Source organism: Eschrichtius robustus, chromosome 19 (assembly GCF_028021215.1).
Source record: "Eschrichtius robustus isolate mEscRob2 chromosome 19, mEscRob2.pri, whole genome shotgun sequence".
Taxonomy (NCBI): domain Eukaryota; kingdom Metazoa; phylum Chordata; class Mammalia; order Artiodactyla; family Eschrichtiidae; genus Eschrichtius; species Eschrichtius robustus.
This window is the reverse complement of record NC_090842.1, coordinates 57,287,337-57,306,648: the sequence shown is the minus strand read 5'-3', so window position 1 is coordinate 57,306,648 and position 19,312 is coordinate 57,287,337. Positions and strand designations below refer to the sequence as shown.

At 48.4% G+C, this 19,312-nt stretch overlaps 1 protein-coding gene and 1 pseudogene across 1 annotated transcript in view; both read right to left on the bottom strand.

The window, feature by feature from the left end:
- SPTBN4 (spectrin beta, non-erythrocytic 4) overlaps positions 1-17,062 on the bottom strand; it is a 71,483-nt gene extending 54,421 nt beyond the window's left edge. The window contains exons 1-6 of the mRNA XM_068528283.1: positions 16,891-17,062; positions 6,128-6,279; positions 4,845-5,018; positions 3,609-3,700; positions 2,222-2,302; positions 937-1,052 (exon numbers count right to left, since the gene is read on the bottom strand). Of these exons, the coding sequence (XP_068384384.1) occupies positions 937-1,052; positions 2,222-2,302; positions 3,609-3,700; positions 4,845-5,018; positions 6,128-6,279; positions 16,891-17,062 (787 nt within the window). The remainder of the gene's footprint in view (positions 1-936; positions 1,053-2,221; positions 2,303-3,608; positions 3,701-4,844; positions 5,019-6,127; positions 6,280-16,890) is intronic.
- LOC137753540 (ATP synthase membrane subunit K, mitochondrial pseudogene) lies at positions 8,391-10,943 on the bottom strand (annotated as a pseudogene).
- Positions 17,063-19,312: the final 2,250 nt, after the last annotated feature.

Here is a 19,312-nt window from a genome sequence, read left to right as displayed (position 1 = left end):
TTATCATTTTAATTTATTCACTGAATGCACAGCATTATACTTTGCCCTTATTCTTCCTCATCTCATGAAACTGACATCCAATAAACACCTACTATGTGCCAGGCACTGTAAGAGGCAAGGTAGAGGAATGATTCAGACCATGAATTCTGGAATCAGAAAGTCCTGTTTACTGGGTTTTCAGTGTGACGTTGGGCTACTGACCTCACATCTCTGAGCCTTTGTTTCCATCACTTTATAACAGGATTGATGACTTCTATCCAACCAGGTCAGTGTGAGGATGAAAGGAAACAGTGTTGATACAATTCCCAGCCATGTGCTTGGCACATGGTAGATGCTCAGAAAAAGGGAGCAACCCTTATTCCAGATATGGGGGATTGGTGGGGTATGATTATGGCCATTATTCCAGAGATGGGGGGTTGGTATTGGGTGAGATCATGGACTGGGAATGAGGTTGAAGTCAGGAGTGGGGTTGGGAATAAACTGAAAATGGGAAAGGGGTTGGGGATGAGGACAGAGTTGTGGATGGGGACAGACAAAGGGATGGGCTGGGGACGGGGAGGGGGGTGGGCATGGGAATAGGACAGTGCTGCAGGTTGGGTTGGGGATGGTGTTGGCTTCAGGGATGGGGCCGGGGTTAGGAAGAGAGGGGGGTTGGGTTTGGTGGGGAGGTGATTAAGGATGGGGTTGGGGAAGGGGGGGTTAAGCTGAACATAGGAGTGGAGATGGGGTTGGGTTTGAGGTAGAGACAGAGAAAGTAGAAGATGTGGGGATGGGAAGGAGGTGGGATTGGAGATGAGGAAGGGGAGGGAGATGGGAGGGAGCTGGAATTTGAAATGGCCTTGGGGTTTAGGATGACACTGCAGCCAGATGGGGTTGAGTCTGGGGGGTTGGGAGTCCCCCAAGAGGAAATCTGGGCTGGGGCCATGCAGGGCTCACCCTCAGGGTCCAGCAGACGTGCCAGCCCCAGGTGCTGCTCAGCCGTGCGGAAAGCTCTCTGCAGGTTGTAGTTGGCGTTGGACTTGGTGAGTTTGCTGAAGTCCACAAGATCGGGCCTGGGCAGGGGCACAGAGAGGGCAGGCAGCAGGCAGGCTCCAAAGCCAGTGGGCAAATGGATGAAAAGACATCCTTGTCTGAGTCCCACCCAGGGCGAGGGCAGGAGGAGCACGACCCGGCCAGTGGGAAAGCTGTGTGTGCTGGTGCATGTCTGTACAGCACTTAGCTGTGGGTGTGAGCGCTGCATGAGGGCACATGTACATCTGACTTCATGACGCACACGTGTCTACGTGGGTGTGTTTCTGTATAGTATTATGTAGTGCTTGGAAGTAGAGGTCTGGAGCCAGCGCTCCTGACTCAAGCCCCAGCTTGGCCATTTCCTGGCTGTCACTCTGGGTGAGCTACTGCATCGCTTTGTGCCTCAGTTTCCTCGTTTGTAAAATGGGTAGAATAATAGCATCTGCCTCATGGGGTCACTGAATATTAATGACTTATTGGAAAGCACTTAGACCAATGCCGGTACACCCAGTAAATGGTCCCCTTGTTAGCAGGACCCTGGTTACAGCTTGCGGGCTTCTGGATATGTAGGTGGGGCTGGGTCTCCCCATATGTGCATGAGTGTGTACATATGGGTTCTGGCTTCCCTCACACTAGAGCAAGTCCCTCCCAGTCTCTAGGCCTCAGTTTCCCCAATCTGTCACATGGTCAATCATGATGTGGGTATAATTTGTCTGGGTACCCTTCCTCAGCCAGCTGAGCCCTGGGCCCTGAAGTATGAACAGGTGGGTTCACAGGGAGCCAGATGGGAGGCCTGGGAGCTCACCATGAGGAAGGACTTTCTGATGGGAGGAGATGCTGTGCACACGCCAGAGTGGACCATCCCTGGGGAGTGAGCTGCCCACCCTGTGGGCATGCAAGCAGCAGGCAGAGGTAGAAGCCATATATGTGCATGAGTCTGTTCCTGTGTGCGCACATCTGTGCAAGGGCACACGTGTTTCCATGTGTGCAGAGGGTATGTGGCCCGGACAGGGATCTGTGTGTGCATCTGTGTGTAAGTGTGTGTGTTAGAGCATGTGTGTGAACAGAAATGTGTATGTGTGCAGAGAGGTGAAGGAGGTGGGTCCTGTGTCTGTGTGTGTCATCTATATACATCCGGGTACAGGTGTGTACCTGAGGGATGGGGGCGGGGGTAGGGTGCAGGGCAGGGCTGCCCCAGGCCAAGTGGTACCTGTGCCGGTGAATGAGGGCATTGAAGGCCAAGCCGTCCCGCCAGCTGGTGGTAAAATTCTGGATGTTTACCTCAGGGTAACTGGCAGCGTGGAAGGGAGAGACAGAGGCAGAGATAGAGAGAGTCAGGAGGAAAGAGGCAGGAAGGGAGAGACAGACAAACAGAGATGGATTGATGGATGGTTGGATAGATAGATAGATAGACAGATAGATAGGAGATAGATAGATGATAAAAGATAGATGATAGGTAGGTAGGTAGATAGAAGGGTAGATAGATATAGATGATATATAAGTAGATAAGGAAGAAAGAAAGAAAGGAAAAAAGAAAGAAAGAAAGAAAGAGAGAGAAAGAGAAAGAAAGAAAGGAAGGAAGGAAGGAAGGAAGGAAGGAAGGAAGGAAGGAAGGAAGGAAGGAAGGAAGGAAAGGAAAGGAAAGGAAAGGAAGGAAGGAAGGAAGGGAGGGGAAAGAAAGACAGAAAGAAGGAAGGAAGGAAAGAAAGAAACAAAGAGCCAGGAAGATGGAAAGAGAAAGAGAGAGGGAGGGAGAGGGAAGGGGACAGGAGAGGAGCAAGAAAGAGAGAGAGGCAGAGGGAATAAGGGAGAGAAGGAAAGAAGGAGAAAAGAGGAACGGACAGAGAGAGAGCAAGATACAGACAGAGATGGGGAAAGAAAGGAGTGGGGAGAGAGATATAGGAGGGGAGAGAGGAGGGAGGGAGAGATCGGAACAAGGAAAAGCAGACATAGAGGTAAACACAGACACATGGAAGAACAGATAGCATTGCAAGACAGACAGACAGCCCCAGGATGACAAGAGTCAGAGAAAGCCCAGTCTGCATCCATACCTGCCCCTCCCGCCTTCCTCCCAGGGCTGCTCTCCAGAGGGCACTTCAGTTTCAGGTCAGGCCCCTCCCAGCAGGGGGACCAGGGACATGCCCGGTGGTGTCTGTGAGCCCCTCTTCCCAACCCCACTGAAGGTACCAGGACCCTGAGCTGCCTGAGCCCTGGTGTGTGCCCCCCTAGGCTAAGGGGTGGCTGCTTTCAGGGGTGGGGGGGCGGGGGAAAGCTTGGGAATAGGGTTGGGGGTCCACCCAGGTGCACATGAGGCCTTTTGAGGTGCAGGACGAGATGGGGGGAGAGAAGGGAGCAGGATGGGGACAGCCCACCGCCTTCCGGCATTGTTCCCTGAGGAGTCCGAGTTCTAAATTTGAACCTGGCCTTCCGGATTGTTATACAGGTTTATTCATCAAGGTCGGAAGAGTTTGCTACCAGTTCGTTAATTTCAGATGTAACCTTTGATGCTGAGGATTTGGGCTGCCCCTTGCGCTCCTGTCCCAGAGGGAAGCCCAGAGGTTAGGCTTACCTGGCCTCCTGGGAGTGGGGGAGCTTACCCAGCTGTCTTCATCTGACACCACAAGAGCAGCGCGTCCTTGGCCGAACGAGTCTCTCTGTTGTCCTCAGTCTCAATTCTGATGACTTGAATCTGTGAGGATACAAAACATGGCTGTTGGGGTCTGGAGGGCTTGAGCCTGGGAGTGGCAGAGGAGATGGGAGAGGCAGCTTCAGGCTGAGGGTGGGAGCACCTTCTCTCCCCCTCCCCTTCCCTTATGGCATGTCCACTCCTCCCTCCTCCCAGAGTCTTTCCTACCTGGCCCCCGCTTCACCTCCCTATGGTCACACGGTGGTCCAGCTCCAGTCTCTTCCTTGGGCTCCCAGCTCCCAGTTTTGGCCATGACCCCCAACCCAGAGGGATCCTTCTAAATCTGATTATGCCCCTCCTTTTGATAAAACTCTCTAATTTCTCCCCATCTCAGACAGAGTAAGATCAAATTGCTAATCACAGATGACCAAGGCCCTGCCGACCCTTCTGAGCTCAACTCCTCCCTGTCTCCCCCCTGCCTCCCAGTCTCTAGCCATACTGGTCTTTCTGTACCTGCAACATGCCAAGCTCATTCCCACCCCAGGGCCTTTGCATCTGCTGTGCCCCCTGCCTGGAACGCTTTCTCCTTTCATCTTCATTCAGCCATCAGCTTCTCAGAGAGTCCTTCTCTGGTCACCAAGGCTAAACTCGCAACACCCTCAACTGGATATTTTAGATCGCTTTTACTGCTTTATCATAATCTATTCTTTTCTCGTAGCTCCTTTTACTTCTCTGCCTAGAATTGATCCTTTTCCCATACATGTCTTGTTTTCACATTGACGTGTTTATTTATTATCTGTCTAAAGCCCCCGCCCACGTCTTGCTCCATAAAACAGACAATTTGTCTATTTTGTTTCGGAACTGGAGTAAGGTTGCCTGGATCCCAGTTCCAACTCCACTACCTAGCCGCGTGATCTTGAGCATATTACTTCACGTCCCTCGGCTTCAGTTACCTCACTGGTAAAATGGAATAATGAATAGTACCTAATTTATGGGGTTGCTGTGCATGTTAAATGCCAAGTGCTTAGAAGAGAGTAAAAACTATGTAAACGAGGATCATAATGATGGTGGTGATAACGAGTTTTAAAAACAGGGTTCCTGGAACATACTAGGAATATTTTGGGAATGATTGATTGAGTGGGTGAGGGACAGCCTCCTAAGGCCCCACCCCGGGGGGTGGGCTAGGCTGGGGTCACTTGGAGATCACCTGGAAGCGGAGGATGATGGTCCAGACCAGCCCGAGGGTCAGTCGGTGGTTCCCGTCCACGATGTCATGTGAGCCCACGTTCTCCAGGTGCACACGCTGCTCCTTCAGGAACTGCAGTGCCTTGTCTACATTTTCCAGTGAGTGGATCCTCATGCGACCACGCGTGGGCCTTGGCTAGGGCGGCAGGGGCATTAGGAAATCCGGCACCTGGTCAAGAGCACTGTGCCCTCGACCCCACCCCTTCCAAAGAAGGCCACCCCCATAACTACGCTCCCCAACCCCACGTCCAAGTCCAGGCCACGCCCCTTCGGTCTCATCAAAGGCCCAGGACCTAATCCTTCTAAAGAAGGCCTGCCCTGTTCATAGCCAGAACCTTTCAAGTCACGTCCTTTCAGGGCTTTTTCCAGTTCCTGGCCTAGCCCCTTCAACTTAAGCTCCGCCTCCAAACTGATAGCCGCACCTTTTATTATGAAGCTCCGCCCTCTGCCTGTAGCCATACTCCCTCCCCTTCCGTTGGATCTCTGCCCCAGGCCACCAATGTTTCGCCACTGGTTCCACCCCTCTCTTCCTCCTTTTCAGGTCCCTGTCTAGAGCCACGCCCATTCCTATCAAGCCCCGCCCCACCCCAGGACTCTTCGCTTTTTTTATAGCTCTATTCCTTCCAAGGGTGTTTGTTCCTATTCTATAGCCATGCCCCTCACGACTTCCTGAGCTTCAGGCTCTGGTTCTTTAATCAATCTCTAGCTCCATCAGAACCCCACCCTTTGCGATGAAGTCCTGTCCAAGCCCAGAAATACAACTGCAACCCATACAACAAGCCACACCCATACAAGAGTTCCGTCTCGTCCCCCAGACTCCCGCGACCTAGGCCTCACCCTTCCGATGACAACCACACCCTCAACCAAAGACCCCCCTACAACAGAGTTCTACCCCTGTTTTATAGCCATGCCTCCTACTACCGCATACCCAGGCCAGTCCCTTCTAATAAAGCTCCTCCCTTTTCCAATAGCCCCTCCCCTTCCAGCGGAGCCCCACTCAAGCCCAGAGTCCCGCCCCGAAGGGCAGCCCTCTCTGACGGAATCCCGTCTCTGTTCCAAGCCACACCCCCAGGCTCCCCACAACCAAGCTCCATCCCTGGGCCATAGCCCCGCCCACCCAAATGAGGTGCCTTTTACCCACCCAGCCTTTCTAGGTCGCTCCATCCACGCGTTAGCCAGGCCTGCAGTCGTCCAGCCCGAGACGCTAGGGCCGCCCCCTTTACCCAGCCCTTCAGGCCCCCTCACCAGCTGCTCCCCGGACAGCACTTCCAGGAGCCGCGTGAGCACGAAGCCATCCCTGAGGTCCGCATAGAGGTCCCCGATGTGGCAGCCAACGCGAGCGAGGTGCGAGTTCACCCACTTGGTGAAGGTTTTCTTCTGCACGGCCTCCCGCTCATCTGAAGGACAGGCCCTGATGAGCCCTCGTCACCTCCAGGAACTCCCCCTTCCAGCTTCACCCCAGCCCTCCACCGCCCAGCCAAATCCTGCTCAGGCCCAGCTCCCTGCAACTATCAGGTCTTTGGGCAGGCGGCTCCTCATACCTGGGACGCCCTTCCCCCCTCCCCACCCCCCCAATGCCCACCTGGAGACCGCTTCTCTGTTCTTTAAAGTTTTCCTGAGATGTCACTTCCACAGGAAAGCTACCCTGTTTCTTACCCTAGTCAGCGCTGTTCATTCGTTCAGGAAATATCTGAGCACCCACTATGTGCCCCACACTGTTCTAGGCTCTGAATACGAGGCAGAGCTCAGTTTCGTGGGGACACATAATACGCTAGGGAGCCACAGAGGGTTAAGGAGGGGGAAGGACAGGATGAGAGTTGGGTCTCAGGAATATCTCTGGTTTCTGTGGGAACGGTGCATCAGAGAGAGCAAGAATAGCAGCCCAGAGCCCAGGAAGGAAGAGGCTGGACCAGGGCAGAAGCTGAGGGGATGGGAGAAGGGGGCATACTGGAGAGTTATTTAGAGATGAAAAAGTAAGAGTCAGCCACTGACAGGCTGCGGGGAATGAAGAGGAAGGAATATGCTAGACTGAATGTTCCCTGAGAGCAGGAACCACATCTCCCCCTCTGTAGTAGCTGGACTACCAGTTTCCCACATCCCTGGGGCAAGAAGTAGGCAGAGATTACTTAAGCGGGGTGGGGAGGGGGAATGTGTACAACTTCCACCTTGCTTGCTTACAAAGAAATTGTTTGGGACCTCTCTTCCTCTTCCCGTTTGTTTTGTTTTTTTGGTGGCGTTCAGGATCTTAGTTCCCCAACCAGGGATGGAACCCATGCCCCTGCAGTGGAAGCGCAGAGTCCTAACCACTGGACCGCCAGGCAGGGAATTCTCGCCCCATTTTCTTTTTTTTTTTAATAACAGTTTTAGGGACTTCCCTGGTTGTGCAGTGGTTAAGAATCCACCTGCCAATGCAGGGGACACGGGTTCGCTCCCTGGTCCGGGAAGATCCCACATGCCGCGGGGCTACTAAGCCCGTGCGCCACAACTACTGAGCCCACGTGCCTAGAGCCCGTGCTCTGCAACAAGAGAAGCCACCACAATGAGAAGCCTGTGCACCACAACGAAGAGTAGCCCCCACTCATTGCAACTAAAAAAAGCCCACGTGCAGCAACGAAGATCCAAAGCAACCAAAAATAATTAATTTTAAAAAAAATAACAGTTTTATTATGAGCTACATTCCCATACTATAAAATTCACCCTTTTAAGGTGTAAATTCAGTGGTTTTTAGTATATTCACAGAGTTGTGCAACCATCACCTCTATCTAGTAACATTTTTATCACCCCAAAAAGAAACCCTGTACCCATTAGAAGTCACTCCCCATTCTCCCGTCTCCTAACCCTAGGCAACCATTCATCTATTTTCTGTATCTAAGGATTTACCTATTCTGGATACTTCACATAAATGGAATCATGCAGGCCTTTTGTGTCTGGCTTCTTTCACTCAGCATAATGTTTTCAAGGTCCGTCCACGTTGTGGCATGTATCAGTACTTGATTCCTTTTACAGTCAAGTAATATTCCATTGTATGGATATACTACATTTTACTTATCTATCCATCAGCTGATGGACATTTGGGTTGTTTCCACTTTTTGGTGATTATGAACAATACTGCTACGAACAATCAGGTACAAGTTTTTGTGTAGACACGTGTTTTCAGTTATCTTGAGTATCAGCCTGGGAGTGGAATGGCTGGGTCATCTGGTAACTCTATGCTTAACCTTTTGAGGAGATGCCAGACTGTTTTCCAAAGCAGCTGAACCATTTTACGTTCCCACCAGCAATGTACAAGGGTTCCAATTTCCCCACATCCTCTCCACCACTTGTTATTTTCCTTTTTTATTTTATTTTTTAAAATTACGGTCAACCCAGTGGGTGTGAAGTAGTTTCTCAATGTGATTTTTTCCCCCAGGTTCATAATTTATTGTACAAATTGAGTATCACATGACAAGCTGACATTAGTTTCTCCAGGCATGAGAACTTATGAGATGAGGTACAGTTTAGAATCCATTTATGTGGCTTTCACAGCTGGAGTTTTTTTGGACCTTAACTTGAAGGATAAGACTATCCAAGCAATGCCTCTATACGTGGCCAGTACACAATTCATTCTCCCTGTGAGAGTATAAGAGTTGAAATATTTTTTGATACCAGTGAAATGGAATTGGGTGTCAGTTTCTGGACCTGCCACGATTTCAGCCTTCTAAAAGGCACAAACCGCCAGCCTGTCTCAAGGTGGTTTCGATTTGCCCTTCCTTAATGATGAATGATTTTGAGTATCTTTCACATGCTTATTGGCCATTTGTATTGCTTCTCTGGTGAAATGATCTATGCAAATCATTTGCCCACTTTTTATTTTATTTTATTTATTTATTTAATTTATTTATTTTTGGCTGTGTTGGGTCTTCGTTGCTGCGCACGGGCTTTCTCTAGTTGCGGCGAGCGGGGGCTACTCTTCGTTGGGGTGCGGGGGCTTCTCACTGCAGTGGCTTCTCTTGTTGCGGAGCACAGGCTCTAGGCACGCGGGCTCAGTAGTTGTGGCTTGTGGGCTCTAGAGCGCAGGCTCAGTAGTTGTGGCGCACGGGCTTAGTTGCTCCGCGGCTTGTGGGATCTTCCCGGACCAGGGCTCGAACCCGTGCCCCCTGCATTGGCAGGCGGATTCTTAACCACTGCGCCACCAGGGAAGCCCTGCCTGGCCTTCCTCACTCTTTCCCTGACTCCCACAGCTTGAACACCACGGTCCACAGACCACGGGATGGAAGAAGGAACTGGGAACCCACACTAACTGCTTGGAGCAGAGCCTCCTTGCCAATGAGGCTGCTCATGTAGGGACTCTCCAGGGGAGAGAAGTAAGCTTCTATCTCCTTTAAGCCACTGTATTGTTGGGTCTCTTGTTACAGCAGCTTAGCCTGTACAGACACTGTTTGCATTTCATCACTAAATAATTTAGCAGTCGCACTTTTAAGTTTCCCTTGAGTGCAGAAATCATGATTTATATTGCCAGTTTATTTCCATTTTTACCCACTTGAAATCTCCCAATAACTTTTATTTCCTACCATTAACCATTTGTAACATTATCAACTACTGCATTTGACTCTGGCAGTAGAAAATACACATTGCTAAAAAACACACACTGACTGACCTGTATTTTTTTGTGCTTCAAGTTGGATCTTGAATGTTTGCCTCTAATTTGAAAGTGAATATGCAGAAACGAACAGTAAATCCAAATGGCAATCTTGTTTGCCTAAGTGTGGGTTTTGTGCTGTTTGGATAGGATGGGGGACCTGTGTGAACACATCGATCACACACGAGGAAGTGATGACAGAAAAGATGCTGAACTGGGTATTTGGTGATTCTGCCTTCCAAAGGCGATGCCCATAGCAGATTGTGGTCCATGCTGAGGGCCAAGTGGAACTTGAGTGCATCCCCAGCGTGGTGCAGAATGAGGGCAACTGGATTCAGCCCTGCTTTTACTGATGACCAGCTATGTGACTTCAAAAGCACATCCCTCCTCTTTGGGCCTCCATTTTCCCATTTCCAAAATGAGGGTTTAGGACTAGATCAGGATTTCTTCAGTGGGTCTGGGGGACCCTGGGTGTTTGGGAACTCATGCTTGGAAGACAAGGACCCAGGAGAACATTTTTAATTTTGTAACTTCATTTCAATGATCCTCAGAGAAAATTAATAGAAACACGTCCTGGACTCTCTGGAAGGTGACTTTACAGAGGACTATGCTGTGAGACTTGGGGGTTTGTGATTACAATCTCGTTAGCGTGAAGCTGGGGTCCAGAACTGAAATGCCCACCAGGGCCAGGCAGGCTCCACATGAGAGAACGAGGCCTTCCTAAAAGGGGGCAGTGGCCACGTGGCCCTGGCATCTGGAGTCTCACAGGAATGAAAGCCCAGTGTTGCCATATCACATGATAGCCCATGAGGTGCCAAAAATCTGGAGATAAAAATCTCCCTGTTTTTAAATGTTGGCAACTGATTTACGTTTTTATAAAACACAGTGGGGCTGAAAACCAAATGTGTCCCAGAGTGCCACTTCTGACCTAAGTCGACATTGAATGTTTACTGTGTTGGTGAGTGTGTGTGGCTACCTCACTGGGTGTCTTCCGCCTGCCCCTCAGGTGCCTTCTCCCCTCTTCTGCACCTACTCTGAGCCCAGGGAGGCTGGCTGGCGTGAACTATATGAATGGGCTCCCTGGCCCTTAAAGGCCTCAGACTTTTGGTTGGGTTTCGCTAGCAGGAGATGAGAGGAGAGAGAAAGGGCTGAGGGACTTGTTCCCTCCCTGCCTGACCAGCTTCCCCAAGACCTGGTGCCTCTCCCTACATCCCCCGCTCCTCCTGGGGATGCCTCTCTCCCTTCTCACCACTCCCTGCCCTGCCTCAGTCCCTGGGGGTGGGGAGGAATCTCCACACCTCTCTAAATAGTCCCTTCATTAAACTCTCCTCAATTTTACCCCTTTGAGGGGGCCATCTGCTTCCTCCTGGCCCTCTAGCTGGCACACATACCTCTGGGTTGTCAAGACTCCAAGGCAAATGACAGTCGTCCTACCTCTGCCATTGTGCTCATATTATTTTGCCATTTACATATTCTTCCCCACTGTGGTAGTCACCAATCACAACTGAAATGCATTTTCTTAGAATTACACTTTAATTGTTCACATCTTTAATACATTGAGGTTTTCATAGAGCAGGAACTAACTACTCCCTTATCTACTACTGGTTACAGAGAAAGGATAGAGAGAGACAATATGTAAATGATATGTTGGCTATTAGTCTGGGAGAAGTTAGGAAGCCGGAGACACTAAGTATTGGTGGAAATGTGAGGGCATCATAACCCTCATGCCTGCTGGTGGGGCAGCCATTCGGAAGGCAATCTGAGTCAAATTAGATTAGCGCACAGCCGCCATGAGCCAGCAATTCTTTCCCTATGTATATGTCCTGTAAACTTTTCCACGCTGGTTTATAAAGAGCGTGTATGACGATGTTCAGTGTAGTGCTATTAGGGGGGGGAGGAGGCAGGGACAGGCTGGGGGTTGGGGAGAGCCTGGTTGTCCATTATTGGGACAGTGGAACATGGCGAGTGCACACCTTCAGCTCCACGCAGCGGTTAGAAGCCAGAGCAGAGGCGCACAGAGCCACATGGATGAGTCTTGAGGCTATAAGGCATAGCGCTGAATGAGAACATAATGCAAAAAATGCAACTGAGACTATGATAAAACATGCATCGATTAGCAATACCTGCATGTACAAACCCACATGTATAGGGCTCCCAGATTTATGACAAAGTGAAATTGCAGTTCAGTAGGAAAAGGAAAGTCTTTTCAATAAATGGAGCTGAGTCAGCTGGACATCCATGTGGGGGAAAAAGAGAACCTTGACCCACACTGTACACAATAATAAATATACTACATACCATTTGGCTTATAAATCTAAATGTGAAAGGAATACAATAAGGCTTTCAGAAGAAAACATCAAAGAATATCTCCATGACCTTAGAGTAGGCAAAGATTTCTTACACAAGACACAGAATTTTAGCCGTACAGGAAATAATGATTAAATAATTATCAGATTAGACTACCTTTAAATTAAGAAATACTGTTCATCAAAAGGCAACGTCAAGAGAATGAAAAGTCAAGCCACACAGTGGGAGAAAATATTCACAACACACATATCAGACAAAGGACTTGTAGCCAGAATATATAAGAACAACCGCAAAACAATTAGAAAAAGGCAGGAAAATTAACAGGAAAATGGGCAAAAGACTTGAATGGGCACTTCACAGGAGGATATCCAAATAGTCAGTAGATATATGAAGAGGAGCTCCACTTCATTAGTTGTTTTTAGTCATCAGGAAAATGCAAATTAAAACCACAATAGAATGCACACCCATTAGAATGGCTAAAATTACAAAGACTGACCACACCAAGGGTTGGATGTACAGCAACTGAATCATTCATACACTGCTGGTGGGAATGTAAAATGATACAAACTGGAAGTTTCTACTAAAGTTAGATATACACATACCTTATGACCCAACAATTTCACTCCTGGGTGGGTATAAGCCTCAAAAATGAGTGCTTATGTCTCTCAAAACATATATATTTAGAGCAGCCATAATCTGTAATAGTTTGTGATACTACAAATCACTAGTTTGTAATAGTCTAGTTTGTGACATCCCCAAATTAGAAGCAAACCAAATGCTCATCAACAGGTGAATGGATAAACCATGGCATTTTCACACTGTGGAATACTATACAGCAATGAAAAGGAACAACCTACACGTACAGGTAGACGTGGGTGAATCTCATGAGCAGCGTGTTGAGTGAATGAACCCAAACACAGAAGGGTACCCACTGCATGGTTCCATTTATATAAAGTTCAAATGCTAGCAAAATGAATGTACACTGTTAGAAGCTAGGACAGTGTTTACTCCCGGGATGATACAAAGGCAGCCTGAGAGGGGCTTCTCTGGGGCTGTCAGATTCTGTTTCCTGATCTGGTTACAAGGGGGTGCTCATTGTAGAAATGCTGGACACACAATATATCTGCCTTTCTGTGTCATGTAATACTTTTTAGAGTTAAAAAAACATGGATACATGCACACTAATTAGCAACGCACATGTTGCGAAGAAAAAGATTTGCGTTAAAACAATCAGAATGATTGCCTATAGGAGAGAAGGCATTGGTGTGAGATATGGGACTAAAAGAGAATAAAGGAGTAGATCAAGAGGAAAGGGGCTTCCAACACTGTGAAGCAACTATAGTCCAATTAAAAAAAAAAAAAAAGAGGAAAGGGGCCTCCACACAAACTGTGGAGCATGGGACTTCCCTGGTGGTCCAGCGGTTAAGACTCCGTGCTCCCAATGCAGGGGGCTGGGTTCAATTCCTGGTCAGGAACTAGATCCCGCGTGACACAACTAAAAAGATCCTGCAGGCTACAACTATGACGCAGTGCAGCCAAATACATAAATAAATATTTAACAGAAAAAAAAAACAAAACTGTGGAGCATGATTATGGGAACTCTCTGTAATGAATGGGATCTGGACAACTTTTTAAAATATCTTCATGCAGGGACTTCCTGGCGGTCCAGTGGTTAAGACTCCACGATTCCACTGCAGGGGGCATGGGTTCGATCCCTAGTGGGGGAACTAAGATCCCGCATGCCGCACAGTGCGGCCAAAAAAAAATAAAAACCACCTTCATGCAAAAACGTATTACGGAGGACTCTGCTCAAGGGTTTGGCCTTAGTGTGAATAGAGAAAAACCATGAGAGAAGCGGGCAAAGGGACGCAAAAGAAAATGCACCCTAGCTGTCTACGTCATGTTAGCATCTTGACCAGCAGGACAGCAGCACCTCGAAGTCACTGTTAAGCTGAAGTTACTGGTTTTGTGGTTTGGGTCTGGAATCCAATATAATGTGTTTTAGTTGTAGAAAACCATAGGCATAAGAGATATAAACAGAGTTGTGTGTTTTTGTGCATTTAAGAAAACCATATTTCAATGATAACACTTATATGTGGAATCTAAAATACAACACAAAGGAATTTATCTATGAAACAGAAACCGACTCGCAGATACAGAGAACAGACTTGTGGTTGCCAAGGGGGAGGGGGGTGGGGGAGGGAAGGACTGGGAGTTTGGGATTAGCAGATGCAAACTATTTTATCTAGAATGGATAAACAACAAGGTCCTACTGCATAGCACGCGGAACTACAATATATTCAATATCCCGTAACAAACCATAAGGGAACAGAAAACCATAGTTCTAATAATTTAAGTAGACACAGGGAGTATATGAGAATTTTTTTTTTTTTCTTAGAGGGGTCCCTACATTTCTCTGGACTCGATGCTGTCTGAGGTGTCCAGGGCTGGTGCTCTCTGAATCAGCGGTTCTAAGAGTTGAGGAGTCCTTGATCCTCACGTTACCACATCCCACCTCTGCTTAAAATCTCACCATAGCTCCAGGTGCCCTCACACTCTTTGGAATGGCCTACAAGGCCCCTCAAGATCTGGCGGCCACTGGCTCCTTGCCTGCCATCATTTACTCACCACTTCGCTCCAGCCACTCTCAACTTCTAGAGGTCTTGCCTATGCTGTTCCCTCTCTCTGGAATATTCTTCCACTCTCTTCCCCAGGCTTCACTCCTGTTTGTCCATTAGGGCTCAGCTCAGCCATCCCTTCCTCCAGAAAGCACTCTGATTCTCTAGACTGGATCAGGCCCCTCATCTGGTCTCCTACAGCCCTGAACTTGCACATCTGGCCTCTGCCTCTGCTTCCCCCATCTCGGCCCTGATCCCAGTGGGTCATCATTTTGGGCTGGATCTAACTTTCCCACAGGACTGGGAGCCCTGGAGGAGCAGGACCAGGGCTGCCTCAGTCACCACCATGTCTCTCCTATTGTCCAGGACAGGCCAGGCGCAGAGCAGTCACTGATTAAATATTTTGTGGATGAAATAATAAATTCTAGAATTCTAAGTGGATACGTTCCCAGGTTTTTTAATCTATGAGTCTAAAAATACAATTTTGGGACTTCCCTGGTGGCCCAGTGGTTAAGACTCCACACTTCCAACGCAGGGGCGGGGCGCAGGTTTGATCCCTGGTTGGGGGACTAAGATCCCACAGGCCGTGCGTCACGGCCAAGAAAAGAATAAAAAATAAAATTTTTTTCAAAAATACAATTTTGGGCTTCCCTGGTGGCGCAGTGGTTAAGAATCCGCCTGCCAATTCAGGGGACACAGGTTTGAGCCCTGGTCCGGGAAGATCCCACATGTCGCGGAGCAACTAAGCCCGTGAGCCACAACAACTGAGCCTGCGCTCTAGAGCCTGCGTGCTGCAACTACTGAGCCTGAGTGCTGCAACTACTGAAGCCCACATGCCTAGAGCACGTGCTCCGCAACAAGAGAAGACCCCACAATGAGAAGCCCGCGCACCGCAACGAAGAGTAGCCCCTGCTCGCCGCAACTAGAGAAAGCCCGTGCGCAGCAACAAAGACCCAGTGCAGCCAAAAATAAATAAATAAATAAATTTATAGAAAAAAAAATTTAAAGTTTCCACGAGTATATGTTTATATTCTTCTAGGTGTCTAAACCAGAGGAAGCTAGCCATCCATGGGTTGAATCTGGTTCAGACTTTGTGCACTTACAGTTTTTTGTTTTTTGTTTTTTGGTTTTTTTGATTGGGAAATTGCAGATAAACATCAGAGCTAGCAGCTCTGGGCCTGCAGTTCCCCATGGTTAGAGCAGGTGACTAGGGCGACCACAGTCCCCAGGCCACTCACTCTTGTATGTCACCTGCTTTCCCAGAGGCCCTTGAGTTTAACAACCTGCTCGACATCTTATAAGTTCCCAAGAATCTTAATATTGAAGATCCCATGATTGTCAAATGCTGAGTTACTAAAATTCTGAGATTCTAAGGGAACTCATCCTGACTTTTGGATTTTAAGATTTCATGACTCTTGACAATATATATTTTATGTGTATAACACTCCATGTTTCTGAGATATTAACATTCCAAGGGTCATCGTGCTAAGGGTCTAATGTTTTAAAGGCTTATGATTATGGAGTTACATGTCTCTGAAGGGTCTTTGTTCATAAGACTTTAATATTGATGATTAAACACTTCTGAGGTTCTAAAGCCCCATGAATACAAAGTCCTAAAGTTCAAGGGCCTACAGTTCCAAAGGTCTAAGGTCCTAAGATTCTGTAACTAGACAGTTCTCTGGTCTTTGCTTATATTGTCCTAAAACAACCAAGTATGGTGACCAACCATTGAAGTTGTCCCAAGACTGAGGGTTTCAGTGCGAAAACCATGAACGTGTGGTTGTTCTTTCTTAAAGTGCTCAGGGTCCAGGGTCCACGTTTCTAATCTGAAATCCTATAGGTTTAGGATTATAAAGCCCTAAGGATCTATGTGCATTAGAGTTTAAGTTTCTGACGTTCTAAGACCCTAGGAGCCAACGATTAAAATGTCTTAAAATCTGTGAGTATAAAGTTCTGTTTACACGAGTCTCCACTTCTAAAGGTCTTGGGTTCAAAGAATCTCTGGGTATGACATTCCAAGGTCCTAAGACGCGAGGTTTCAGCATTTCGGGATTCTAAGGAAGTCCGCTTAGAAAGTCCCACGTTTCTGGGATTGTACTGATACGTTTCTAAGCTTCTATGGCTGCACTGTTCCATACAGCAGCCACAGCCACGTGTGGCTATTGAAATTTAAATTCATTAAAACTAAATCAAATTAAAAATTCGATCCCTCAAATAGCACTGGCCACATTTCAAGTGCTCACAGCCACAAGTATCAGTGGTTAGTATATTGGACATCACAGATACAGAACATTTTCCCATCATCATGGAAAGTTCTACTGGACAGTGCTGGTCTAAAGATTCAAGGTCCAAATGTCTGTAACTCTCTTCCCATCCTCCAGGCCATCAAGGTACAAAGACACCACCCCAGCAGCTTCCTCCCTTCCTTCCCTCCCACCCTCGCACCCCAGCCCTCCTCCAGGTACCTGCCAAGGCCTTGATCCTCGAGCACTCAAAGAGTGAGGCGGCCGCGGTGGAGGCGGCTGGTTGCTCCCGCTCCCAGCCCCGATCTGGGCTCTCCCAGCGGGCTGCAGGGTTGTTATTGTTAGGGGCTGGCGGCCCTTCCATGTTATCCACTTCCCCTGGTACCTGCGCCATCGGGGAAGCTGAGGCCTGGGGATGAGGAGAGGAAGGTTAGGGCTAGAAACAGGGCCTGAGTTCAGAGGTCCCACTTCTAACAGCACCTGGCTGTGAGTCCTGTTCCCTTTCACCTTCAATTTCTCTGTCTTTAGAAGGGACATGATAATAATGACAATAATGTTCACCCTGACCACATCATAGGGCTGTGGTCAAGCACCAAGTTTAGTGCAGGGTAGGGGCTCGGCAAACTGTCACTGTTGGGACTTCCCTGGCCGTCCAGTGGTTAAGACTCAGCGCTTCCACTGCAGGGGTCACAGGTTCGATCCCTGGTTGAGGACCTAAGATCCCACATGACACAGAGATCCCACATGCCGTGCGGCAAAAAAAAAAAAAAATTGTCACTGTTATTATTGTTAGAAAGATAGCATTGTTATCAATAGAACTCTATAAGGCAGTAATAACAATAATTCACATTTATTGAGCAGTTGCACTGTGCTCAGTACTTCATATGCATTATCTTATTTAATTCCCACAAATTTAATTCTGTAAAGAAAGGTACTATTAAGCCTATTTTACAGAGGAGGAAGCTGAGGCACAGAGGGGTTAATTCACTTGCCCAAGGTCACACAGCTAGTGAGTAACCAGGATTCAAATGTAGTCACTGTGATCAAATAACTGCATTAATGGCCTCAGTTCTTCATCCTTATAGCCACACCCTTTGCCATATAACTCTTCAGTGTTCTCCCACTCTGGGGATGGGAGGAATGGAAGAGGAGGGTGGGGGGACATGCCTTACCCCTTGACTCTGGGTTTGGCCACCTGACTTGCTTTAACCAACAGTATTAGGTATAAGTGCTGGTGAGTTCTGAGCCCAGGACTCAGGAGACATTGCATGTTTTTGCTTGTGTTTGACTGTGGCCATGAGAAAAACACTACTAGGCTAGTCCAGGTCCAAGGCGCTCATCACAGCCAAGGTCAGCTAGAGCAACCAACAGTCAACATCCCCCTACCCATCCTAACTGGTGAATAAGCTCATATAAGCCCAGCCTAAGTCGCTGACCTCAGACTGACTTGAGGCTAAAAAAATGCTTAGTGTTTTAAGACACTGAGTTTGGGGTGGTTTCTTATGCAGCATTATTGTGGCGACAGCTAACTGACATACTGTCTGACTCCAGAGCTATGTTCTAGAACACTGCCAGATTGTAAATGTGAAATTTAAGGGTGTGGGAGACATTAGATACATCTCCTCCACCCTCTGGAACCCCAGGCCTGATTCTAAGACTAAGAAAGGAGGGAGTTGGGAGGAGATCAGTGTCCCCATTCTTAAAATATTCTGACAGTTGCCAACTCACCAGATTTTAGGAAGGCAGGGTCTAGGTCTTGGTCAGTGTAGTGGAGACTGTCCCTTTCAACAGACACTCAAAAATCCATTATTATTTTTCCCTTCTTCCACGGAAAGCTGTAAGTGGGCACCTGTGTGACCTTGGCTGAGTCACTTACCCTCTCTGGGGCTCAGTTTGTTCATCTGTAAAGTGGTAATGATAATGGTACCCATTTCCTAGGGGTGTTTGAAGATGACAGGATTAATAATGCAGGGAACATGGTATCTAGTACACAGCAAGCCCTCAATACATGGGCCTTGCTATTATTATTCATCCTCCAGTCACATATCTTAGCAAATAAAAGTGCCTGTGCTGGAGTCTGACAGAAATGAGTTCAAGTCCTGCTTTATTCTAGCTGTTATCTTTAAACCCGATTACCTTTGACTTGGCTTCTCTGTGCCTCAGTTTCCCTCTCTGTGAAACGGTGAGCACAAGTGTTTCCTCAGTGGAGGATACTTGGAGATGGAGAGGCACTTAGCACTTCGTGATCTCTCAGGCAGTCTGGCGGTGGAACAGCCCTGGCCATTACGTGATTCAACGGGAGAAGGAAGGGAGAAGGTGGTGGCGGAGGTGGAAGGGGGTGTCCTGCAGACTCCAGGAAAGGTTGGCCGGCGAGGCTGGGGATGGGACCTGAGATAGGATGCTTTAACCCTTCCAAGGCCGCGCCTCTGTCTCCCTGCAGTCTAGTCACCGTTCCCAAGGAGAGGGGCCTGGGAAGGACAAGGCTTGGATGAAAGACCCACGCATGGCGCGGAGGCTGGACTGGGTTGAGGGATGGGAGCTGATTCTGCCCTCGACGCTCCGCCTCCCCCAGCCGGGGGGACCCTCGGGGCTCAGGCCATGCCCAAGGCGCGCGGGGGAGGGATGCTAGGGCAGGTGGGAAGAT